Raw genomic sequence first — 26,885 nt, 5'->3', positions numbered from 1 at the left:
CTTCTCTGGAGTCCCAGGGGGAGACTTTGATATTGCAGGATGTGGCCTCTCAGGAGGCAGGTCAGGCTGAAGGGGCTTCCCAGGTTACTGTACTCCCCTCCCTTCCTAGGGTGGTTAGGCCCTCTCCTTCTGTTTCCAAGGCTTCTCCCAGAGGCAGGCCAGGTTTAGCTTCTGTTGGTGTCACTCCTAGTTCTACAGGATCTGTGCCCAAGAAGCACATGCTTAAAATGGCAGAAGATTTAATTACTTTGATTAGAGGTTCTTTGCCCCCTCCTGATAAGAGGCCTAGGGTGGAACCAGAGTTGGGGAGTTTTGAGCAGGCTTCGGATGTTTCAGAGTCTTCGGCTGAAGACTTGCAGGAGTACTCTCCTTATTCTGATTCTGATGCAGATGATTCGACTCCTTCTGCTTCTCCTCCAGAGGATTTTTCTTTTCAGAGACTCTTCATTCCATGAGGGAACATTTTAAGTGGGAAGGTCAGGACTTCTCTGATTCCAGGAAAAGGCTTAGGGAATTTTGCTTTTACCCCAGCATAGGCCTTTGGCTATACCACCTGTTCTGGATGTTGTGGAAGATGTGTTTGCAGAGGCTTCACTTAATCCTGATTCTTTGCCTCCTGCTCCTGTTAAACCGGATAGGTATTACAGGGTGCCTGAGGCTCATAAATATCTTTATAAGAGTCCTAGGGCGGACCCAGAAACTGTTAGTCAGGGACCTAAGGGTGTCAAGGCCTCTGTTGTAAAAATCCGGTTCCTCCAGATAAAGAGGCCAGAGCTTTGGATAGATGGGGAAAGAAAGTCTATACTTCTTCCACCTTAGCTATGAGGGCTTTGAATTGCCAGTTTCACATGTTGAAGTATCAAAACTATCTTCTTTCTCAATTGAAGTCTAAGGTAGATGCTCTGGCGGAAGGCATTGAGTGTAAAGAATTACAAGATTTGGTACATGTCTCTGAACAGGTGGGTAAGCATTCTTTACAATGTGGTTTTGATACTGTACAGGCCTCGTCTAGGGTGGCTGCCACTGGGTCAGTTCTTCGCAGGCACGCCTGGCTGAGAGATCAGAATTTATCTGACCATGTTAAGACAAGGATTTTGGATGCTCCTTTACAGTCTGATGTGTTGTTTGGTTCACCTGTGGAGTCAGTCTTGAAGAAAATGGAAGACAAGGCTAAGTCTATGCAGGCTGTTAAAGATTTTTGCAAGTTCAGCCTCCAAGTTTAGTAGGAATTGGCCTGCTAAGGGGTGGACGATCCTTCTTATGATTCACAGTCTAGGGGTAGATCTAGACGTGGTAGGGGCAGAGCTCAGAGCTCCTTCAGACCTAGAACAGGGAGTTCACCTGCACAATCTTCGGGTGAGGGCAGTGGCCAGTCCTTTCGTAAACAGGCCCAATGACCTACCTTTTCAGCTGCCGGATCCTTCTTGCCTGGCAGCACCTTTGGGAGGAAGGTTGGCACTCTTCAAGGAAAATTGGAGTTTGATTACCCAAGACAGATGGGTATTGGATATCATACACCAAGGTTACAAGTTTTATTTCCATACTTTGCCTCCTTTCAAAGGCATGCCGGACGTTCCCCCTCAGCAAAGACTAGAGGCTCACAAACAAATTTCTCTGCTGCTTCAAATAGGGGCCATACAACCGGTCCCTCTGCCAGAAGTGGGCCTAGGATTTTATTCTCGCCTGTTCCTAGTACCAAAGAAGGGGAACACGTGGAGACCAATTTTGGATTTATCTATCCTCAACACTTATGTGGACATTCCCAAGTTCAAAATGTTGACGTTACAACAGCTTTTACCTCTGCTGGGCAAAGATCACTGGATGGTGACTCTGGATCTCAAGGAGGCTTACCTTCATGTTCCTATCAGGCTAAGTTGCAGGAAGTATCTGCGTTTTTGGGCTGGGACTTCTCATTATCAGTTCTCTGCATTGCCCTTTGGCTTATCTACTGCCCAGAGTGTTCACGAAGGTTCTGGCTCCAGTGATAGCTTTCTTCAGGCTAAGAGGAATACAGATCTATCCTTATTTAGACGATTGCCTGATTCTGGCCCAAGGAAAGGACGAACTTCTTCATCATTTACAGTATGTGATAGCAGTGCTAAGATGCCTGGGGTATTCTGTGAACGAAATAAAGTCCAGTCTAGTACCCTCTCAGGACATGTGCTTTCTGGGTGTGAGACTGAATACAGCATCCCAGATGGCCTTTTTGACCCCGGACAAACAAAAGAATCTTTCTCTTTACTTCCATCAATTGTCTCATCAGTCCAGGCTGACTGCAAGGACAGTCCTTCAAACCTTGGGGTTCATGGCATCTTGTATTCTGGTGCTTCCCAATGCCAAACTGCATATGAGGAAGCTACAATGGTATCTCAAAAATGTATGGACACAGCACTGCCAAGATATGGACACTGTCATTCAGATAATACCTTGCATTCAAAAGGAATTTTTGTGGTGGGCTCAGGAATGTCACCTAAACAAGGGACTCTCTGTGACCCGGCCAGAGGCGAGTCAGATTCTAACGACAGATGCCTCAGACAAAGCTTGGGGAGCTCATCTAAATGGAAAGTGGGTACAAGACACGTGGCCTGCCAGACTTCAACATCTACATATCAACTTGAAGGAGATGTTAGCAGTCCAATTTGCATTAATAGCTTTCAAGGATTTACTTCTTCCAGGGCAGGTGTTGGTTCTAACAGACAACACAACTGTCATGTGGTACATCAACAAGTAAGGGGGAACACATTTTTATCCTCTATGCAGACAAGCAATGATTTTGTGGGAGACTGCTCTCAGTTTACAGCTAAATCTTCAGGCAAGGTTTCTGCCGGGAGCACAGAACTCCTTAGCAGATGTGTTGAGCAGACAAATTATGGATCCCCACGAGTGGAAATTGGATCCTCATGTATTTCAGAAATTGACAGTGTTATGGGGAACTCCAGACATAGATCTGTTCGCTTCTCCTCTAAACTACCAGCTGCCAAAGTTTTGCACAAAAAGGTTTCATCCCACAGCTTGGAAAGTGGATGCTCTTTCATTCAATTGGAGCAATCTTCATGTGTATGCCTTTCCACCTCTGCCTCTCCTCCCAAAGGTACTCCTGAAGGTCAGACAGGACAAGCCAAAGATGATTTTAATAGCTCCAGATTGGCCTCGACAGCACTGGTACCCATTACTGAGAAGTCTGGTGCGGAGCCTCCATGGCCTTTGCCTTCGATTCCGCACCTGCTGTCTCAGGAGAACAGTCATTTACTCAATGTCAAACTTCACTCTCTTCACCTAACAGCCTGGCATATTCTGTTTTAAACCCTGGAGGGTCTCAGCTTCCACAGCAAGTTTTGAATGTTATTTTGGAGGCCAGAAGGCCTAGTACAAGGAAAGTGTACGCAGATAAATGGAAGAGATTTTTATTTTGGAGTACAGCAAAGGAATTTGATGTTTCTAAGCCTAATTTAAGTGTGGCTCTTCAATATCTTACTGAGTTACTGGACAAAGGTTTGTCCTTCTCCTCTATTAAGGTTCATGCTGCAGCAATTTCTGCTCACTATGACTGTGACCCACCATTGTTTTCTCATCCTTTGTTTAAGCAATTCCTTAGAGGGGCAAAGAATATAAGACCCCCATGTAGAGCTCCTACTCCTGCTTGGGATCTCAATTTTGTGTTGGAGAAACTCACTCTACAACCTTTTGAGCCTGCAGCTACTGCAGAGTTGAAATATTTATCATGGAAGACTGCTTTTTTGTTGGCCATTACCTCTGCGAGAAGGGTTTCTGAATTACAGGCCCTTATGGCAGTTGAGCCTTTCTTAATTTTCCATAAGGATAGGGTATCTTTGCGTACTAATCCTTCCTTTATGCCTAAAGTGGTTTCTAGTGTGGCTTTAAACCAAACTATTCATTGGTCTACTTTTTATGCAAACCCCCAAAATAAAGGGGAAAAGATTTTGCACACTTTGGATATACACAGGCAATTGCAATATTATTTGAGCAGAACTAAAGGGTTCAGGCAGTCTCAGCAGTTATTTGTTTCATTTGCTTTGGGTTCTCAGGGCAAGCCTGTGTCAAAACAAACTATTTCTAAGTGGATTGGGTTTTGTATTGCTTTCTGTTATTCCCATCATGGTAAGGAGATTCCAGCTGGGATTAGGCCTCATTCCACTAGGGCTACTGCCACTTCTACAGCTTTTTAAGGGGTGGCAACTAAAGATATTTTGGAGGCAGCTACTTGGAGTTCAGTGCATACTTTCTCTAAGCATTACCACCTTCCACTTTACTCTAAATCTAGGGCTGGTTTTGCCACTGCAATTTTACAGGGCATTTTGGCAGCTCCTACTGCTTTATAGTTTTGCCATCCTCCCTTACCTCTGCTTTGGGATTCTACCCAAGTGTAAGGACTGCAGCAATGTGAGATGAAGAACATAGTACAGTTTTGTACCTACCATAAATGTAGATGTTCAAGATCCACATTGCTGCAGTCCAATCCTCCCTCCTTCCCTCTGTAGTTAGAGGCGGTTGTGTGGTTTGGGTTGTGAATATTGTGGATAGTGTATATATTGTACATATGATTAGTGCAAGGGTGGTTGGTTGTTTTTTGCTGTCTTTTGGTTTTGACCTCTCTTTTTAGGGTCTTCTGACATCTGGGGCAAGAAAAGACTGAGGATATGACGTCGGTCATGCGCATTTGTACCCTGACGTCCTGATGTCAGTCTTAAGCGCCTTGACCGACGTCAGCCTAATACTTTGATATTTGGGCCGACCGAGGACAGCGGACTACCCAAGTGTAAGGACTGCAGCAATGTGGATCTTCGAACATCTACATTTATGGTAGGTACAAAACTGTACTTTTTTCCTTCCCAACTAGTAGACTGTGGAGCCCAAATCAAGCCGTTACTGCACTGTCCTTACATGCCTCCTGGATTCCTGGACATGGGGAGGGGGCTGTCTAGCCGCCTCCTTACCACCATGTCATCCACTTTTAAGCTGTGTCCTATCCGTGAACTTAATTTATATGTATTAATTTTTAGTTCATGTTTGGCAAGTTGATTGATGTTGCATCCAATGTTTTACTCAACAAAGCTATACCACATAACCCAGAGTCGGCAGCTGGGCATGTGCTAGCCAATAGTTTATTGACCTAGTGCTACAGGGATTATGGTTGGCACACACTGACCAGAAAACGCACATAGCCCCCACCCCCACCACCATCACCACTAGTGTGAGTCCTTGACTTAGGTTGGTATAGGCTGGACCCTCAATCTGCTTAACACTGACAAATATCCATGCCCATTTTTAATGACATTAGTCAAAGTGACCAAATAATTTAGAGAACATTTTTACACTGCTGCTTTGTTAGTCCAGACATGGTGTACAGTCTGAGATCCATCCTCTCCTATCTAGGTTCATAGGTAGGTACTAGGCTATTGGCCCTAGGGCCTATATAAGCCTAGCCAAAGGTACCCTGGCTTTCGCCACCCAAGAAAATCATTTTCCTGTGCCACTGTCGAGCAGAGCCACAGAAGTGATCCCCGGGGTGAATTTCCTGTCTCCCATCCAATCATCAAGATTTTTCTTGAAGAGCGCTAATGAGGAGCTTTGTTTGATAGAGATAGGTAGTTTGTTCCAGAATATGGGAAGTCTCTGGGACAGGAATCTATCCCTCCAGCATGTTCTGTTTATTGTGGTGACAAGGTTTAGGTCCCTAGACCGTGTAGCTCGTAGGGATTGGGATTTCATTAAGTGGAGCATGTCTAAAAGCTCTGGGTTTGACATAGTTTTGTGTGTTAGGCAGAGATCACCTCTGAGTAGGCGATATGCAACAGAGTAAAGCTGCAGTTTTTTGAGACTGTCTGCATAGGGCATCTGTTTGAGACCGGTAATCCTCTTTGTGAGGTATTTCTGTGGCCTTTCCAGTTGTTGTAGATGTCTTGTGAGGTACATACCAAAAGGGGCATTGTATTCTATAATGGGTCTAATGAGTGACGAGTAGAGGGGAACAATGACCTCTTTTTTCCTGGATGAGAAACCTTTTGTGATGAGGTGTGCCACGTAGAAGGATTTCCTGACTGCTGTGGCGATGTGATTATCAAAGGAGAGACTACTGTCCACCTGTGTCCCAAGGTCTCTTATCACACTTTCAGTGTTAAGTAGACTACCGCCTATGTTGGTAGTTCATGGGTACTGAGTTTTTACCAGAAGGGATGACAATGCACTTTTTGGCATTGAGCTTGAGGCCATGGCTTTGACACCAGGTATCTGTCTCAGCAAGGCCCATTTGTAGGATGTCCACATCTTTTGGAGTTTTGATTATGGCTCCTAGTTTGCAATCATCTACTAGAAGGTACTAAGCACCACAGTTTGATGTGGTTGGTCTATTCATCTCTTTCCCTGATAGGCAGCACTTAGAGTTTGTGTTGCTCCCCATGATGCCATTTAATTTATGTGTGAATATGAGGTGTAAACACTAAGAATGTTATTTTTAGGAAGGAGGGAGGAACCTAACAGAGACATTGGGACAACATGCAGACGCTCCACATAGGAATTGACTGGTTGTCAAGATTGAACTGTGAGCACGAAATGCCAAGACCTTAACCATTATGCCAACCAGGCTGCGTAATGGTTACTATGACCCAAACCAAGTTAAAAATATAGACCTCTTGTTCCCCTAAGTGCTTAAGATAATACACAAAATTGTGCAGTTCAGTTTTCTGTTTTCTCACTTTCTTGCATCTGTCTGAAACCCATATTGCATATTAGATTAAACAGTCTCATTGTCATTGGCCTAGCTGCTGTGAAATATCACATTGTATTCCTCAGTCTCAGAAAGACCTTTGATGCAGTTGCGTTTCTATTGGATAGATTGTGGTCCGAGAATGTTGACCCCAGCAATCTGATGTAGTACAGGAACTCTGTCTTACCTCATTTATCCAGTGGGTTTCTGCTAAGATTGCATATAACCTTTTAAAGCGTATGTTTGTTAGAAACTCATCCTGGGATATTTAGTCTTTTTTACTGTTTGTAAATCTGATGTGGTTTTCCTGAGGAAAAGCCACACTGTTTCAGTATGCATGACCTTGCATCGTTCACTGTTTCCTGTAGTGCAGATAAAGTTGACTTTGATCTGTAGGTGGACCTGCAACCTTTGAAGGTTTGGCTATCTGATAGTAGTCTGTTACTGCTGCTCATTAAATCTGAATGCATGATGTTCAGATGTAGGTGACTTTATAGGCAAAATTAAATATGTGGGACACAGTCTTACCAGGAGCTTTCTTACATTACTGGAACAGCACCTTATCACGTCAGTGAGGCTCAGCATTACACAGTCCATGCTCCTGCCTTGTATCTTGTTTATCAGTGAGGTTATATGCAGCCAGCTGCAATATATTTTACAGGATTAATGTAAGGTTGTTGATGCACCCGATCAGTCTCACCATTGCCACAGATACTTCACTTGTTGGGGTGTTTCTCTCTTTTGAATGAAATATCTTTTGCTAATGCAATACATTCCGATACTGCACACAGATTGAATACGCCAGTTAAAAATCTTTTTCAGTTGCCCTACTAATCACGATGACAAGGTACTGGCATCACTTTAAATCAGATGTGCCTAAAACCTCCATGTGCTCTGTGAACAGTGCTATTAAATGTTCTGTGGCTAGAAAATGTTTTAATAGTACAGGTGAGGGATTGTTCCTACTACAGTGCTTAAACTCTACTTTTTTTCTAAATCAGTCCTAAAGCTTCATGTTCTGTCTTGTCATGTGTAGATCTTTGACCTACATGTTGACAACTAACCCCCATCTGCATGTATTAACTCTGTATAAATATTATCATTATTGCATATGAACACTGTGAAGATAGGTGAAGGCTGCCAGCCTAGCTAGATAGAATTTTATAGATAATTCTGTCATTTGTAAATAATGTAAGAGACAGGCTTGTTCCCTTAAATGTGAAAAGACTGTATTGAATGTTGAACTGAAAAAAATGTAACAACAGTGCACTCTGCTGTAAGAAAGCTGATAAGTCAAGCATTGTGAAATTCTTTGATCTAAAACTCGGAGCCAAGATGTCTAGAGGGAGGCATTCTGCCCATTGTTTTGAGGCCAGAGTTAATGACTAGAATTTACATGTATAATTTCCTTTATTGCTCTGGCTTCCTAATCAGCTGCAAGGTCAAAAGGGCTATTAACCTCTGAGTTTCTGTTAGCCTGGGATCCAGAAAGCAATGATGTAATCTGAAATGAATCAGTGGTACTGTGTTATCAATTTAAGGACAGAGAGACTCAGAGCATTGAGCATTTTTCTTGAGAACATACAACTTACCAGCACTCTGCCTGTGTTCTATATGTAAGTTTATTTTAGAACTGTGTTTTCTCTTAGCTATAGCCAGGAACTTAGAAGATTAGATTAGTCTTTTTTCTGCATTGATGTCAGAATTTTTCTACTGTATTATTTTAGTATTTCTCTGTGATCTCCGAACTCTTGACTAGCACTGTGTAGTAAGAAGTATTGTCTTGTGTTTTTATTATTTATTATTAAATATTTTTAAACCTTTCAACTGTGTCTGTTTTGTGTAGCGATAATTTAAGCTCTAAGAGTACATTGCATGTATTTAGTGGTATTGTACAAAGCCACTCCAATAGCCTTGTGTTCAGTCACACTTACCATTTGGATAATATTGCACAGTATAATTGGACACCCTTTCATAAGGGCCTTTTGGTAGCTGATGAATATTAGTGGGTTGTCGCAAGTGGTACTACCGTATAGTCTGGGTAAAAGGGGCACAGCTGGAAAACCTTTGCCAGCCTACCCCAGGAGTGTCTCTGTGGTTGTATATAACTCTTATCTCAAAGTGTGTGTGTGTGTGTGTGTGTGTGTGTGTGTGTGTGTGTGTGTGTGTGTGTCAGCTGCTTGGGCAAGGACACACAGCACTGGTTGGACAGAGAGGGTGCTGGAGGTTTTAGCTTGCCAGTAGGTTGAGATCTGAACCCTATAGCTGTGCCAGTGGGGAGTCTTATTGGGGACCTGGAGAGAGAGGAAGAAACCAGCCCCAGACTGACTGATCTATGTGTGCTCTTAAGGGAAATTGTACTTTACTGTGTGTGCATTTATTATCCTTTCCCTCTATGGAGGCCCATCACTGGTGTTAGTGGTGAGAATTGAGGCTCTGTAATTGCTGGGCCAGTGCATGGGCGTTACAAACACTATTACCCTTTTGTCTTCCTTTTTTTCCATCCTGTTCTATCTCTTGCCCTTTTTTCCCCTCATCTTGCTCCCTACCATTTTTAGCTCCCATATTTCCCTGAAGTTCTGCCATTTTCCTGCATATCCCATAAACTCTGCCACACAAAGCTTCCCAAGTCAACCCCCTTCTCACATTCAGAACCACCCACCTTTTTTCACACTTAGCCTGTACCATTCCTATCATTTTATCTTATTCTTGAATCCTCCTCTCTTTTTTCAGTTCTGCAGAGATCATCTCAGATGCTAACTTTTGCCATTTTTTTTTAACATTTGACCAAAATGCTTTTGTACCTTGACAAGATGTTTTAACAATCACAGTGCTGGTAATTTAGAAGGACTTACGTTTTATCCTCCCGTATCTTGAGAGAAGGCAAGTAGGTGAGTACTTTAGAGGTTGTTGAAGTTGCGTTGTTTGACCATGTTGCCCGCCTGCCACACACACACACACACACCCCGACTCCCATCCACCCATTGCAGGTCTTCTGCCACAGTTCCCCTTAATGCAGTGGAGTGCTGTTTTTACTTGCCATCTATTCTGTGTTTTTTTTTTTAAATCTAAGAAACGTACATTTTTTTCAGGTAAGGAATATTTTAAAAATGTATAGTTACTATGAAATGGTAACTGTTTGCGTTTTCATGCAACACAGATGTGGCCACTGCAGAGCAGCAAAAGCCAGCCAGACCTGCTCAGGAGGAAGAGAAGGATGTTCATCAGGCTGAGGACATTGCCATGGAAACAGATGAGCAAGAGGAAAATCTCCAAGCTATAGATATTCAAGAACTCAAGTCAGAGGAGATTAAGCCTTCTGCTACTGAAACACGTGGTAATTTCATACATCATTAATAATTTTGCAATCAAAACACAAATGTGTTCCATATGTCAAAAAAGTAAAAACAAACCTCCAACGAACTTGACTGGGAAGCCTTCACAAACAATAGAACAAAGTAGCAAAAAATGAACAAAATCCCAGTGACAAGGCTGAAGTAAAGTCCTTTAATCAAACCACAAAATAGCAGGTAAAAAAATGTGAGCGCTTTCACACAAAGTGCATCTTCAGACAAACATTTCACATAACAAGGCCACATTATATACAATTTAAAACAATCAATTAGCCTATCAAATGAAGGCAGTAATTATCTAGGTAAATCCTTGGACTTCAGCACAGGTTTTAAAGAAACCTTGTCATTGAGTCCAGGTTTCTTGTCAGCAAAGAGCTTTAAAATCCAATGCAACTCTCTTTCCTCAGTAAAATTCCTGAGGTCATATTAAAGATGTCATTTTTTCCAACTGGGGTATTCTAACTTCAGATGACTGCATAAAAGAACTAGTGGGTGAGAGACCCACATTTAGTTATAAAAATAAAAAGTCTTTAAAGCGACGCCTGTGCTATAAGGACAACCAGGAGGCTGTAGTCACTAGACAGACCCCTATAGGGACCCGCCCTTGTGGGTGGTGTAAGTTTTGCTGTCATATAGACACATCACATGAGTTCAAACACCCTGTTTCTAACCAGATTTTTTTCCTTTAGAGTCACTGCAAACTGTAGAACTAAGAACCTGGTTTATCTTGCCCCCTGCAAAGAATGTACTAGTTTTTATTTGGGGAAGACTAACATGATGTTTTATGAAAGGATTAGGGAACACACTTATTCCACCAATGCCTTGGCAAAACATGTATTTGAGTCTGGCTTAATGCATAGTTTTGGTTTTAAGGCTGTAGAAGTTATATCTGAGGACTCACGGGGGGGGGGGGGTGACCTCAGGAAATTTACTGAGGAGAGAGAGGTGCATTGGATTTTAAATCTCTTTGCTGGCAAAAAACCTGGACTCAGTGCCAAGGTTTCTTTAAAACCTGTGCTGAAGTCCAAGAATTTACCTAGATAATTACTGCCTTCATTTGATAGGCTAATTGATTGTTTTGAATTGAATATAATGTGGCCTTATGTGAAATGTTTGTTTGAAGAAGCAATTGTGCGAAAGCGCTCACTTTTTTTTTTTGTGGTTTTATTAAAGGACTTTACTTCAGCCTTGCCACTGGGATTTTATTCATTTTTTGCTACTGTGTTCCATATGTCTCTCGTTTTTGGTGCAGAAGATTAATAAACTTTTATACCAATAATAAGCTTTTATACCAAAGGTGGTTGTACCCCAACCAAACTATCTTTATTACTTGTTTCACCTGTTGCAGGGTGTTTTATATCAGTGTTTTTAAACCCTCTCTCCAGTTCATTGGCACTTTTTTTCACAGGGCCTTTGCCTCTGAATGTCTGTGGTTTAACCACAGCCTGTTCATGGGTAACCTTGATTTCTCTAGAGGCGGCCTTTTGTGCTATCATTGTGTCAAGACTTTTTTGCATGTATATATTTCCAGGCATAGACCTTGTAAGTCATTGTGTATAAATCTTTAAAATGTTTTGTTTACTTTCCGGTATGCATCATGGCGTACGATAGCTGAAGTGCCATATTTTTGATCCTATTAGTCCCAACCTATGTAGTACATCTTTAATAAAAAGCTTTTGTAACTTTCTGTTAAGGAAATATTCATGTAAATATTTTATCTCTCGGTGACATCACCGTAGAAGAGGGGAGGCAAGGGTAGTAGCGTGTCCATTTAAAGTTTATGGCTGCATCCCCATGGAGGCAGGGTAGTGGTGTGTCAGTTAAAGTTTATTGGTGCATTCCCACTCTATCCTTACACGGACATCACAAATGATAATTTTCTGAAAATGTTGCTAGTCAGCATAACAAAAACAGTATTTCAAGAAGTCTTTTATTATAAAATGAGTTATGTAAATTTGGAACTGTAAGTGGAGAGATTAATCATGACACTTTACACATCATATGCCATGGTACAAAAAGCAAGCAAGAAAATGCCACCAAAACACTTTAATAGCAGCCAGCTCCATCGCCTGGAGGGTTAAAGCCCTGACTGCAGTGTGGGCAACCTGTGTTTGACCAGTGGCTCAAACGTCTATAAGTGCTGGCCAAAGAGGATGGGAAGTGAGCAGCTGCTGCCATCTCACACATTCTGGGGGAAGAGAAGGGGATCTAGCTCGCATGTTGATGACACTTAACTGGAGCACTAGGTTTTTATCCCATAGAATTTGGAGCCAGTTAAACTCATACTACCTCACCCTAAGTAGTTGAGGGAAAACTAGAATGTGGAGGCACACTTCCTCTTGAGAGATAACAGTTGTGGTCTTGGAAGAATTGCTTCCGGTGGGAGATGGCAGACAACAATCCAGGGACAGCAGGTTGCATTCCTCCCTATCACATCTCTCAGTGGGGAATGGAAGGTTTATGGTGATTTCTTGTCATCATCATTTGGCCATAAGGCTTTTGCCTGGCTTGTGAGTATCTGGCTCATGTTCTGCTGGAAATAATGGGCCAACTAGGTAAAAGTAGAGGAGTCACCAGTAAAACTGCTGTGGGAGGAAATGAAAAGAAAAAAAAAATAGCTGAAAAGCATGAAGTGTCACTGTTCATGTACATCATTGAAGCAGAAAGTGTTTGGGTGAGCTGATCCAGAAAGTGAATGTGCACCTGTAATGCATACTAGTTGTATTGCTAATTATCCAGTTGAGAGCTTCCAGTAAGAGATGTGTGTTTCCATCTTTGCTGGTCTGCAAATATTCTGTACTCTTGATTTTTTGCACTATACTGATCGAAACACTTGTGTCTCACTGCTGAATTTCTGTGAATATAGTGTAATACTGACTTTTTAAAATTTAGGGAAAGTTGGTACCGAGACTGAGCTTCAGCCTCCCAGCTTGGAAGATGGAGACTTCAGTAAACAGGAGGCCAAAGAAGGAGACACAAACAGACCGGAGAGAAGCAGAGATTCCACCATTCACACAGTGCATGCTCTTATAAGTGACACTGCAGCTGAGGTATACAATGCATGTCCTTCACTATTGTAGATCAGTGTTTGTGTATGTACCTTTAAGAAGCTATTCAAGGGCTTGTACAAGTGCATAAATACTGAGCACGTGTGAACCTGACTGCCATTTTGTAGTATGCTGTTGAGATGTAAGCATGTAAGGTCTGTCCGTTAACTAATTTGTTCATATTTTATGATGCTGCTATCCAACTTTGTGTTCCTGTGTAATAAACCATCTAAATGAAATACCCTGCCTGCTTGTCAGCTATGTTAGAGAGAGAGACAAGCGACATGGTGTCGGAAGTGGCATGTCTAAAGGGCATGAAGTTAGAGGCAGCATGGCTAAAACAACTTAAGGTACTTGCTTGGGACTGGTGGAATATAGAAGAGTGAATCATCCCTAAAATGTGCATACTTCACAAATCAGGTCAGAAACAAATTTCAGATATTAAAACTTGCTCAGCACTATTTCTTATTCGCAAAATATAAAGCGGGGCATACAGAATGTTCTAAATGATATTATAAACTGATATATATGATATTGATAAAAATATTTGAATTGCTATGGAAAATGTTTGCGATAAAGTCCGAATTGCATAAAACAAATAAAATAAGGGGAAACAACTGCGTTTTCATACAAAATATGTATTTTTTCTATTAAGCAAAGCTATCCGAGTTATCAGAAGTGTAGAAAGTGTTCTTGTGTTTGTGCAGTATTACAGTAAAGCTATTTCACAAAAGTGCAGCCATTGCAGGGGCATAGTTCACAAAGTACAGCCTTTACAGAACATATTTCACAAAGTACAGCATTTCAAAGAGTTTGTTCTGCATTTGAATTTTATTACAAGCTCACAGAACAGTTTGTTCATACATAATTACAAGGGCCATATTTTCAGTGTGTTTGTGTATACTTTGTGGGCATGGCAGATGGATTTCAAAAACTCAGTGCACTTGTGTTTGATAGTAATGTTGCTGAGAACTGGAGAGTGAGCAAGAAGTATGTCCTTTACATACAGGCTACATTTTTTGATAAAGACCGTACAAAGGCTTTTATTCTGTTTAATTTAGCTGGGACAGAAGCCATAGAAAGGGAATTTTCATTTGTGTATGCACCTGCTATCTATACAGGAGAAGGGGAAAACAAGTCATATTGTTGTACAGGCTGAGTTAAGGGAGGGCCCAGAGTGCTTAAAACATAAATCTAGAGGAATGTGTAACCCCCAGACAAATGTTACTATGGAAAGGCACTTATTTTACACAAGGGATCAAAAGCCTGATGAAACTTTTGCAGCATGTGTAACTGACCTGAGAAATAAAGCTAAAACGTGCAGATTTGGTGATTTAATGGATGAGTTGATAAAAGACAGACTTGTGTGTGGTATTAGATGATGCTGTGAGAAAGATTTTGCTTCGTGCAGTGATTTAACTTTGAATAAGGCCACTGAGATTTGTCAGATATATGAGCTCACAGAAAAGCACACAAATATGCTTACAAACGAGAACAGCTCTAGAAGGCACAGTAATAAAGCTCATGTTGATAGCATGCAGCGCATGGTTAAAAGAAACAGGCTCAACCACATGGCAGCAACTGTACCCCTGCAGCACCCACTGGTAAACCCCAGAACTTTTCAGCAAATTCAAGAGTCTGCACAGTCTCAGTGAAGCATAAGAGTGAGTCAGCAAACTCAAAGCATGGGCCCCAACCCAGTATCATTGCCATCTGTTGTAATTGTAGTGGAAGTCATGAATCTAAAAGGGAGAAAGTGTTTAGCTTTTGGTCAACAATGCCACAAATGCAGTGAATGGAATCATTTCAAAAGGTTTTGTAAATCAAAAGGCCCTCGTTCTTTTATTAAAAGGGAATATTTTAAGAAATAAGTTGATCAATTAGAGAGCTGCAACACTACTCTTTATGTTGATGGTGTCAGTGCTTCATGAAACAATTAATGCAGTCGATTTAAGGGCAAATAATGAAGTATTTTGCACTGTTCCGATAAATGGCAAACCTGTAGAGCTCAAAGTTGATACAGGTTCCAAATGCAATGTTACGTTAGCAGAAACATTTGGTAGTGTGTGTCATGGTGAAGGTGTGATTTTGGCAAAGTGTGTGAAGCTTGTTGCTTATGGAGGTGAAGAAATTCAGACTGAAAGCTCAGTAGTGCTTTCATGTTACTCTGCTGGAAGAAGCTACGGCTTATTTTTTGTGGTCAAGAGGCACTTCTCGTCACTATTGGGGCTCAGACCGTTTGAAAATTGGACTGATTTCATTTAGTAAGGAAGTCCATGTTAGCTTGAAAGACCACTACTCTAATTTTGCCCAGTACATTTTTTCTACCACTGCTGATCTTTTTGAAGACAAATTAGGCAAGCTTCCAGTTGTGTATTCCTTGAAGTTAGACCCAGAGTTCAGTCCAGTTAACAGGCCAGCATGAAAAGTTCCAGTAGCTATGCAGGACAGAGTCAAAGCTGTGCTAGATAAAATGGTATGACAAGGTGTGATTTGTCCAGTAGATGAACCAACTGAGTGGGCAACTTCCATGGTGGTAACTCATAAGAAAAGCTCAAATGACATCAGAATATGTATTGACCCACGAGATTTGAACAAAGTGCTAAAAAGACCTCATCATCCAGTGCACACAGTCGATGAAGTCGCAGCCTTGATGCCAAATGCCACTGTTTTTTCTGTTTTAGATGCAGAGTTCATTTTGGCAAATTCGGCTTGACAAAAACTCCTCATTGCTCACTACTTTCAGTATTCTGGCATGTACAGATTTTTGAGAATGCCATTTGGGATAAATTCTGCAAGTGAAGTCTTTCAGCGTGTAATGGAGCAAATGTTTTCTGGGTATCTTTGTGCTGTTATGGTAGACAACATACTAGTAGGAGGTCATGATGAAGCAGAACATGACAGAAACCTTAGAAAAGGTCTGGAAAGGGCACGTCAAGTGAATCTTAAGCTCAATACACAGAAATGCAAATTTAAGCGACAAGAAGTTACTTATGTTGGTCATTTATTTATGAATACAGGCTTATGACCAGACCCTTCAGAGCAAACAGCCATTCTCGAGATGCCAGCTCCAGACAATGTTCAACCTCTGCAATGTTTTCTGGGCATGGTTAACTATTTGGCAAGTTCATTCCAGACTTCAGCCAACTATCAGCACCACTCAGAGAGCTGACAAGTAAAGATGTATCTTGGTCTTGGTTAGAGTAACACCAAAGAGCATTTGATGTCTTGAAACGGAGAATTGCTACTCCACCAACTCTCCAGTACTGTGATGTTCATAAACCAGTTACACTTTCATGTGATGTTTCGAAATCTGGTCTTGGTGCAGTCATTCTACAAGCAGATCAGCCTTTGCCCACGCATCACGAACTCTTACCCAAATGGAGATGCAGTATGCCCAGATTGCGAAAGAGCTTTTGGCAATTGTGTTTGCATGTTCGAAGTTCCATGATTGTTTATGTAGACCTATCCAGATCAAAACAGACCACCAACCTTTAGTCGCTATCTTGAGGAGGCCTATGCATTCAGGTCCAGCTCAACTGCAAAGTATAATTTCAGTCTTGTCTACAAGAAAGGCAAACTTTTTTATCTTGGTGATACATTATCCAAATTGCCAGCAACACTACAGAACAGCATGAGAATGAGAACCTTGATTTTGAAGTCATGGAAGTGAGAAATGTTTCTTCCACACATCTTGATGAGTTGAGAGATCACACAGTCACAGATCCTGTTTTACAAAGGCTTAATCACTTTGTCAATCAAGGATGGCCATCAAGGCAATCTAGTTTACCTCAAGAAGTGCAACCTTATTTTCCACACAGAGTAACAGAGATGAGATTTTGTCTGACAAAGGTATCACGAAAGGTCCAAAAGTAATTATTCCAAAGGCCTTGCAACCAGAGTACATTACTATCTCTTGAATCGTGGTCACCCAAGAACCGACTCTATCAAAAGAAGGGCGAGAAAGCTAGTATTTTGGCCGTCTGTGTCACAAGACATTGAGAGAGCACTTTCTTCTTCTTCCATGTGTAATAGTACTAAGCCACATCAACAGAAGGAACCACTTCAGCTAAACCAGATTGGTCGTCGGTGGCTGTGGACATTTTCGAGTGGAATGATCAACGTTATTTGGTGTTAGCAGACTCTTACTCCATTTTACTTCCTGACCTAGCATCCAGTACTGTCGTTACTAAGATAGTGTCATTTTGCAGTACATGGTAGTCCACACAAAGTTATTTCTGACAATGGCATGCAGGTTACAAGCTAACAGTTCAAACTTTTTGCTGAAGAATGGGACTTTACTCATGTCACAAGTAGCCCTGAGTTCCTGCAGTCAAATTGTTTGGCAGAACATGCAGTTAAAAGTGCAAAATAGTTACTAGAGAAATCAAAAAGTTACTAGAGAAATCAAAACGAGATAATAGTGAGTTTTTTTCCTGAATCTCTTGAATCCCAGAAATGTTCCTGATGATAAATATATTGGTTCACCTGCTCAGAGACCTCTGTTGAGACAAACCAGAACCACATTACCAATCGGTAGTCAGCTGTTGGTTCCATGTGTCAGGTCAGTGAAAACCAATCTGTTGATTTAGCGTTTAACCCAGAAGTCCTACTATGATAAAATCAGCAAACTGCTCAATCCATTAAGAGAAGAAGTGGTAAGGATGCAAATGTCCAAATGTTATGATCAGATTGGTGTCGTGAAGAATATTTGCAGAGAGATGACATCATACATTATGGAATCACAAGGAGCAGTCTTTAGGCAGAATCTGAAGCATTTGAGACCAGTGTCTGAGCCTGCACCACAGCACATAGCCTGTCAGAGAGGCTCTATCTCAGAGTGAGTTGTCCGGTGTTCCAATTCCTGAGGAAGTTCCAGAGAACATGCCCGTTGCTGTTACGAATCCAGAAGTTCGTGATACCAGTTGTACACCGCAGACTGTCCCTGTTGCTAAATTTGGTCCCAACTGTTGTATTATGAGATATGGTCTCCTCTCTAACTCTGTAGAGATATGAAGCTACTTGAACATGAACATTGTGTTTTGCTTCTGATGTCTGTAGTAATGCATGTCTAACTGTGATATTGTTTTTTTTTTAACAAAGGGCAGTCTTTTTAAGAGAGAGGATGTAGATCAATGTGTGTGTGTGTTCCTTTAAGAAATTATCCAAGGGCTTGCACAGGTTTATAAATACTGAGCACGTGCGAGTCTGACTGCCATTTTGTAGTAAGCTGTTGAGATGTAAGCATGTATGTATGTAAGGTCTGTCTGTTAACTAGTGTTATAGTCATAAATAAATAACATTTAGAATTTACCTTATATACCTTCAGTCAGGAACAACACTTTAGGATGGGCAAACAGAAATTTTATTCTTACAGTGCTGGGAGACCATCTTCATAGCTGATGTTAAATCAGTCTCCCCCGAAGAGAGACAAACTACATCTTTTATACATTTTCTTATCAAGACTGGTCATGCAGTTTTATTACGTTACAATGATTCTGACTAATAAAAAAACTTTGCAAATGTCCTCATTCCTCATGATTTTCGCCTCGGTCGTCACATGAGCACCTTCATATACCTTCACCTGCTTTCAAGCGATCTTGTTTCTGACCTTGGATGTTTCAAACCTTCCCTAGCAACAATGCATTCCTAGCCTGGAGGAGTCAGGCTAACAAATTTCTTTTTGCAGTAACTAACATGCCTCAGCTTCATGCAACACTTTGTTACATATTAAAAGAATGCAGTTAAGTTACAATAATAACCTTAGCTTATGACGCTGTATTTTTCCCAGCCCTGCATACAAATGAGATTTGCTTTTTAACAATCATATTATAGCATCATTAATAAACTTGAAATTAATATACATTTTAATAAGGTGGTCTTGTCCCATAATAGTTTCCTCCCTCTGACACTATCAGTGTCATGCCATACATGTAATTATATTGTTATTTTCTTAACTTGATAAAGTATGCCTCTGCATCATAGTATTCATAATCATTTTCTGTCAAAATAGAACTGTCATTGATTGGTGCATGTAATGGCATTTCATGTGTAGGTGAGGTTAAACATCTTATAATCACAGCTTTTAGAATAGAAAATACCAAAATGTTCGCAAATATAATAAAAAGTACAAAGACAATACCGTGGATTATGCTAGTTCCCAGGTTACCAAAAATACTGCCCAACCATCCAAAAAGTGTCCAAATTTTGGATTTGCTGTCCAAATCTTTAGCCCTTTGCTCCATGAAATTTGCCAGTTTTTTCTGTTCATCATGATGGTCACTAATATATGAACAGCAATGACTCCCTATGAGAGCACATGACCCCCCTTTTGCAGCAAGCATTATATCAAGTGCCATTCGATTTTGCAACACCACAGTTCGCATTTCAGTCATTTCTCGATTTGCCATTCCGATGTGATGTGAAGTTACGTTGGACACCTGTAGAATTTGGGCAAGTATGATGATTTCAAGCATTGTCCTTTGCACTCCATACCCAGGATTAAAAATTGAAAATACTTGCTCTGCCCAGTGGATTGCTCACTAATTTCTCAGTATTCCTGCTGGTGGACATTCAAAATGTTGAATAGCAGGAGTAATATAGCCTACAAAGCAACATCTGGACGAGTTTGTAGGCACGATTACCACAGATGTAGCGACAGTTGTGATTTTATTTTGTTTGGATTTCCGGGAGCCATGTTTATAATGCATCATTTGTAAGTACAGTTTTGCATATGTTTAAGCTGTATCTCTTACTCATATTGCTGTTTGCTCACAACACCTTTAAGTGCCATAAATTATTCTTTTAACTTAAATCTTTTGTTGGGTTGATTTTTGTTTGTAACTAATATTTATTCAGCGTTTTGCAAAACTTATTTGCAGTAATTTTTGTGCACACTGTGGGACAGACAAAGAGGACATCAAAGCAGAAGCCCAAGTAGCTCCAATTGCAGAGAAGGTCAAAGATTACAGTAGTTTGGGCAAACATGTAGGAAAGCAGAAGACAGTGTGGTGAAGGTGATTTGGGACAGACTGGAAGAAGGCAAGAGGAAACAGACATCCAGCAAAGAGATGGATGATTAGATTTTGTGAGAGAAGGCCTGTGATAGTCAAGCGTGACTGTCAAAGAAGGAAGGAGAGTGGCATTGAGTAGAGAGAGATGGCATCAGTTGATGAGACACCCCAACATCATGTAGAAAATGGGGGTGGATGATGATGCAGTTTGAGACCAGCCATTTCTATGATGCTAGAGCTGCAGATACAGTTTCTCTGTAGCTCAGTGATAACTTCCTTGAAGTTTCTGTGCAGCTGCAAGCTCCAGTAACACTGTCAGTAGTACAGATAAGAGGCAAATATCCATAAGATGTGTATTAGATTCTTCTGAAAGTGTCTTTGTGTAAATCTGTGAACATCATGTGTCAGAAGCTTCAAAATGGTAGCAGTTTGTGCAAAAGTATTGGCATTGTTTTATGTGTCCCGAAGAAGTTGTAGTTCAGTCAGAGCTGTATCCAGCATTGTGACCTAGGCAGTTGCCTAGGGCCTGCTGGCATGGTGACTGCCATAACTTTTAAATGGTAAAATTACATTTCTTCTTTAAGTACGCAGTGCATCCATGCAATTTTTTTCTTTAAAGACTCTCTTCTTGTCTGTGCATGCATCTTTAGTACGATGCACAGTCAAACACAGATTTAAATGTTGAAACCTGCTGCTGCTTTCACACACATAATTTAAACATAGATAACCTAGGAACCACTACAGAACTTGCCATGAGAGACACGAGTCATTCCTTCCTTCCGTAGGGATGAGTGAGATGGCATGTTGCTTAATTAACTTGCTCAGGCTCAAGCCGTGTACCTTGGTTACAAGAGTCGAGTCTGAATCCTCTGCACCAACTACCAGACTGGTCACTTAGTCATCAGCGGTGCATTTTGAAGGAACTGTTAGTTTCAGTTCATTTTCAAGGAATGTGATTTTCAAGGGAAGAGATGTTTACTGTTGCTCATGCTATTTTCAATGTGCAACTGTTTCCTTAAGCAAATGTCTGTCAGTATTTGCACAGTAGAATTTGAAACAGTGTTAGTAGGACAACAGATAGCTTACTTGCCTTTTTTGCAGAAAGCTGTGAGTTCTACTCCCATGCGATGTAGATGGATTGCTGAAACAGTGCTGCACTCCTGTGTGTGTCCTCCTTTAGATGAAGGTGCCTAGTAACCAGGAGTGTAGCAAGCAAATTCTGTTTTGTACTCACAAACTCTTAGTACTGCCCCCCTCTTGGACACCTATCACTTAAAAATGGACACATCTCTCAAGATGCCGCCCCAAGCACTTAATAAATGTGAGTAACATTTTCAGCTGTTCCCTCTAAAACTATCAGATACTGTTTTTAGATTAGCGGTATTTCACCTGTTAAAAGGCATTAGTTTAGAAAGTTGTAGACATATGACCTGAAAAAAGCCGTGTTGATATGATGCTCAGAAAAAAATGTACTCAGTAAATTACAGAGAGTATGCCTGGCTACACCCTTGCTAATAAGAACCTGTTGTCAGTTTGCTAACCATTTCCTATTGCAATTTTGCCAGCTTACCAATTTTATTTATTTCTTTAATGTTACATGGGCAATCTGTTCTTCAAGGGCAGGAGACACTAAATTGTAGATGAAACACTGAAATGTAAAGTTGTTTGCCAGCAGCAGTATCTTCATTAGTTACAGATCTCTTTAATAGGGAATTATTCAGATGACTTTTACTTCTGCAGAGATTGTGCATATTGACGGATATTGGTCGACTGTAATGACAGAAGTTTGAGTGGCCTTTTCTGGATGGAATGTTCTTAAATGGGTAGTTTTGTCATTATTGGCTTATACAGATTGTTTAATTGCTAACTGGCAAAATGTCCAAAACTACAAATTTAAAATGCACTCTAACAAGTGATTATGTATTATACAAGGAATGGAATTTAATATAATCAGGAAGGTTATTCAAAGAACACATTCATGTATGCATGGCCCTCAAATATGTGGTTTAAAAACAGCCTAGAGGTGAACTTAACCCACCACTGGCCAGATAAATTTTCTTTGAATGTGGGTTCCAGTACAGTTTCAATTAATGTGTTCAAAGGCAGAAAGGTTTATTGTTCTTGCCAAGTCTGTTTTCACTGTGAGACTGTATTGTTTTGTTTAGCAAATGATTGTCAGTGTTGTGCTATAAAATTTGGAATAAAAGTTTTAAGTGAATTCCAAGTATCTGTAATCGTTACAGAAGTAAAGAAGAAAATAGTATGTACTGACAGGTTTGAGTGGTAGCTGGGAAGAAATAGCCAAGTAATGGGATACTGGAATGGCTGCTGGGGGCCCCAATCCTTTACCATGCCTAGGGCCCCATTTGACCATGATCTGGCTCTGAGTTCAGTGGTTTCTTATACACCTTATTAGTCAGCCTGACCAGAGCTTTTAATTCAGGAAATGGTCCTTTTGTATGCTTGAGTTGTATTGGGGTGGGATATGACAGCCTGTTGGAGTTAACCAGTCATTTTTGTTGCAGTCTCATCCAACCTCTACCTTACATGGTGATATGGTACAAGGCTGTTATGGAGGTAGACTTGAAGAAACGTTTTTCAGATCTTTGTGTGAGGCATATACTGCTTGCAGATATTTGACTAGATGATAAAAGAAAATTTTATAATAGAATATATTAAAGGATATAAATGCAGAAGAAATCATCACTACATCAGGATAATATACTAAGTGATCTCATTCAGTGTTCTTGCCAGTGCATTATAGTATTCATTCTATTCAACATTGTTGCGGTATATATATAGAGCCTTTCTCTTCTCTGCAGATTCATGTGAAGCAGACCACCTCTATGACACTGTTCCAACGGAACCTGGATGAGTGGATGGGGCACTGTAAATTCATACCAGGGATAGCGCCCCCAACCCTCCTGTACACAGGCAGTCATTACTAAATACAATCCTTGGTATTGACTAGAGTATCTGTGGTTTTACATTGGGATGAAACACCTAGGCTTGAAATGACCTCCGGGTCAATAGCCTAGTAACCTCCTTTGATCCTGTGAGTTAATTAGTCATGTCTTAGATTGGCCTTGTTGATTTGTCTCTCAACACATGCAGTACCCACTACCAGTCAAAGGTGTTTTTGTCTTGCCTTTCACTTAGATTTTTTTTTCCACAAAGGACATGAAAATGTAGCATATTAGCAAATAAGTCCTTGTAGAGTTGTCTGATTTGTGTCACAGTATGTTTTTGGAACTGCCGAGTGTCCTTCAGGCAACTTCAGCAAGGTCGGTCCTTAACATCCCTTTGAATTTTCTTTCAGGAGTTTTAGACTGTGTTGTCAGCACTTTGGGTTAGTCAGTTAAAATTATGTGGAGCTTTTCCTTGTCTTATACCATAAAAATAGAGATGGACCAGGGATAGGCTACATCTTTTTTACTTGATCATTATGACAGTAAAAAAAATATAGCTGAAAAATGAAAATCAGCTCTGGTGCTTCTGATATGCAAGATATTAACATCCTACTCAGGGAGCACCTTTCCAAATAAAAATGTTTTTTGACATACTATTATTGGGTCTTCTGCTAAATGGCTCTGTTGGCTTCAGTTGCAGCAAGGAGTGCATCTGTCTGATTGCAAGTCGATCTAGCACCTGAGATTCCTGAACGTTAACGCATTTGCCTTTGGGGGTGGATGGCACCCCTTCTTTGTCTGTCTTGGTAATAGCTAAAATATCAAATGAAATGAGAATTTTAGCCTTCCACTTGCTTAGGGTGGTTTTGTTGTGCTATGTAAACTGGGCTCTGTTCAGGTCATAGGCCCCATCCAAAATATGGATTTTTAAGCCAGACTGTAAATGGTATACTTATTCTTCATTTTTTGCCTGTTTATTAATTAATATTTTTAAACTAATGTCGTTGCAAGTTTTATTCGGTGTATCATGGTAAGCAGAGTGTTTACCACCTGTGGATTCCTGTCCAGTTCTGTATGTTACTGTTTATACACTTTCTATAACCTGTCTGCTGTTCTCTCAGTATAATGTTGTGTAAATTCACTCAACCAAAACTGGCTTTGATGAGACATTCTTGCAAAACCTTCTTTCACCTATCCTTTTTTTACAGTTACTATGGTATGACATATGTAATTTATTATGTTGATACATACTGTACTTTTATTATTTTTGGTGGGCCATAGAACAGTTTCACTGGGATGGGGCAGTGAGGCTGAGGTGGGGGGAGGGACTTCATAGGTTCATAGTTGTATACTAGGCTGGCTACCACTAGTGCCCTTAAAAGCCTAGCTGTGCAACTCATGTGATCCACAAATTTGATTTATATATATATATATATATATATATATATATTTATATTTTTAGTGGCGGTCTCTGTCCGTCAGAGACATAGGAGCCAGAGCAGAGGGGTGAATTTCCAATTACCCATACACTGGTCCATGTTGCTGTTAAATAGGGATAGGGAGGAACTCTGCTTCAAATAGATGGGGAGCCTGGTCCAGAAAATGGGAATTCTCTAATAAAGATGTGCGTCTTTCCAACATGTGCTGTTTATGTTGCAAGCAAAATTGCTGATGTGTAGAAGATTCATCAAAACAGGGTCATCTCTCAGAAGTCTGGATGCTGCTGAGTAAAGAGATGGGGCTTTGAGGTGATCAGCCTAGGACATTGCGTTCACACACTGTATTCTTTGTTTAAGGAACCTTTATTAGATGTTCCAGTTGCTGCATATGTCTGGTCAGGTACATATAAAAGAGAGCATTGTACTTTATGATGGGCCTAATGAAGGCCAAGTACAGTGGTATGGTGACCTCTCTGGACCTAGACGCCATGCCCTTGCTTATAAGTTGAGCAACATAGAAGATGTTCTTCGTGTTTCACTGTTGCAGTCATTACATTTGGGTAATCCTGCTGGCAGGTTGCCCTCAGTCGGCCTGAATTCCAAAGTCTTGGGTCCTGCTTCGGTTGCTGTTGCCCCTTCCCTGACGTCAGGTCATCAGGGGTATAAAAGATGCAGCCGATGCCATTTTCTTCAGTCTTTCTTGCCGCGCGGTGCCCGAAGCAAAAGCAGTTCGCAAGTGCCGGTCGGCCGACTCCTGAGATTTTCGTGCTCGAGTTTCAAAACCAAAGTCTTCATTAAAAGCTAAGTACCCCATTGGGGAAACTTTTTTCTTGCTCCAGACCAATGTCAGAAAAAGTTAATAATTGTATTTCTTGTGGGAAGCAAATACCTCATAAGGACTTTCATTCTTATTGTATTCCTTGCCTAGGCCCTGACCACAACGTTTCTAGTTGTCGGTTTTGTGCCAGTTTTAACCAACGCACTATTAAGCGTCGGTTCGATTTTGCACTAAGCTATTTTGGGTGCAGATTTAATTATACAATGTCATCGGATAGCCATCCGACTACCAGAGTTCACAAAAAGTGCAAAGAAAAAGACAGGCAACCGAGGTCCAAAACCGACGAAGCTTCTCCTAAGCCAGTCGCCAGTTCGCCGGTTCTCAGTGATGTTCTTTCGCAGCCCCTGACTCCTGCTACTTTATAGTCGCAGGCCTCTACCGACACCCACGTGGAGTCGGTCAGGCCACTTGAAACTCAAGATATTGGCGCCTCGGAAACTATTCCCTCAGATGGGTATGGAGCCGCTGAGCAGGCATCGGCTTCTGAGGGTGTATTCAGACCTAAACAATTATACATTAAACCGACTTCTGCTTCAAAGGCAAAGACTAAAGCACCTTTAAAAGCAAAGAAACAAGTTCACCAGCCACATGGACAGGCCTCCATGCCCAAAAAACAGATGCTCAAAATGGCCGAAGACTTAATTACCTTGATCAGGGGTTCCCATCCCCCTCCTGATAAGAGGCCTAGGCAAGAGACAGACTATGAATCTTCAGATCAGGTTTCCGTTTCCTCTGATTCTTCTGATCAGGAATGTTCTCTTCCCCCTTTTGAGGATTCTGTTGCTGAAGAATCTATTCCTTCAGCTTCTCCTCCTGAGGACTATTCCTTTGGGGAAACCTTGCATACATGAGGGAGCATTTCCACTGGGAGAGCCAAGATTTTTCAGAATCTAAGAAGAGGCTCAGGGACTTCCTTCTACTTCCTCAACACAGGCCTCTAGCTATTCCACCTGTGTTAGATATTGTAGATGTGTTTTCAGAGTCTAGTCTGACCCCTGACTCCTTACCTCCAGCTCCTGTTAAGCCTGACAGATACTACAGGGTTCCTGACTCTCATAAATTCCTTTTCAAAAACCCTGCTGCAGACCCAGAAACTATTTCTCAGGGTCCCAAAGGGGTTAAGGCTTCCACTGCAAAAAACCCTACCCCCTCTGACAGAGATTCTAGGGCATTGGATAGATGGGGAAAAAAGATTTACACATCTGCTACCTTGGCTATAAGGGCTTTAAACTGCCAATTTCATATGCTCAAATATCAGCAATATGTCATGGCACTACTTAAACAGAAAATGTTGGTAAATTCTGAATGTACAGATAACAAAGAAATGCAGGCTTTATTGCATGCAGCTGAACAAGTTGGAAAGCATACTTTGCAATGTGGTTTTGATTCTCTGGAGGCCTCCTGCAGGGGCCACTGTTACGGGTTCTGTAATTAGGAGGCACACTTGGTTAAAGGAACAAAACCTGCCTGATCATGTCAAAGCAAAATTATTAGACGCACCATTACAGCATGATACCTTGTTTGGTGTTAAGGCAGAAGAGGTGTTAAAGAAAATGGAGGAC

At 41.1% G+C, this 26,885-nt stretch overlaps 1 protein-coding gene across 1 annotated transcript in view; it reads left to right on the top strand.

Annotated features, from left to right (window-relative positions):
• The window catches only part of MDN1 (midasin AAA ATPase 1), a 3,484,183-nt gene that overhangs the window by 3,330,271 nt on the left and 127,027 nt on the right, over positions 1–26,885 (top strand). Inside the window, exons 93-94 of the mRNA XM_044071809.1 lie at positions 9,885–10,061; positions 12,970–13,127. Coding sequence (XP_043927744.1) covers positions 9,885–10,061; positions 12,970–13,127 — 335 coding nt within the window. The remainder of the gene's footprint in view (positions 1–9,884; positions 10,062–12,969; positions 13,128–26,885) is intronic.

Source organism: Protopterus annectens, chromosome 1.part0 (genome assembly GCF_019279795.1).
Source record: "Protopterus annectens isolate FY-2018-M chromosome 1.part0, PAN1.0, whole genome shotgun sequence".
NCBI classification, from domain to species: domain Eukaryota; kingdom Metazoa; phylum Chordata; order Ceratodontiformes; family Protopteridae; genus Protopterus; species Protopterus annectens.
The sequence above is the reverse complement of the archived record's forward strand: the minus strand, read 5'-3'. Positions and strand labels throughout refer to the sequence as shown.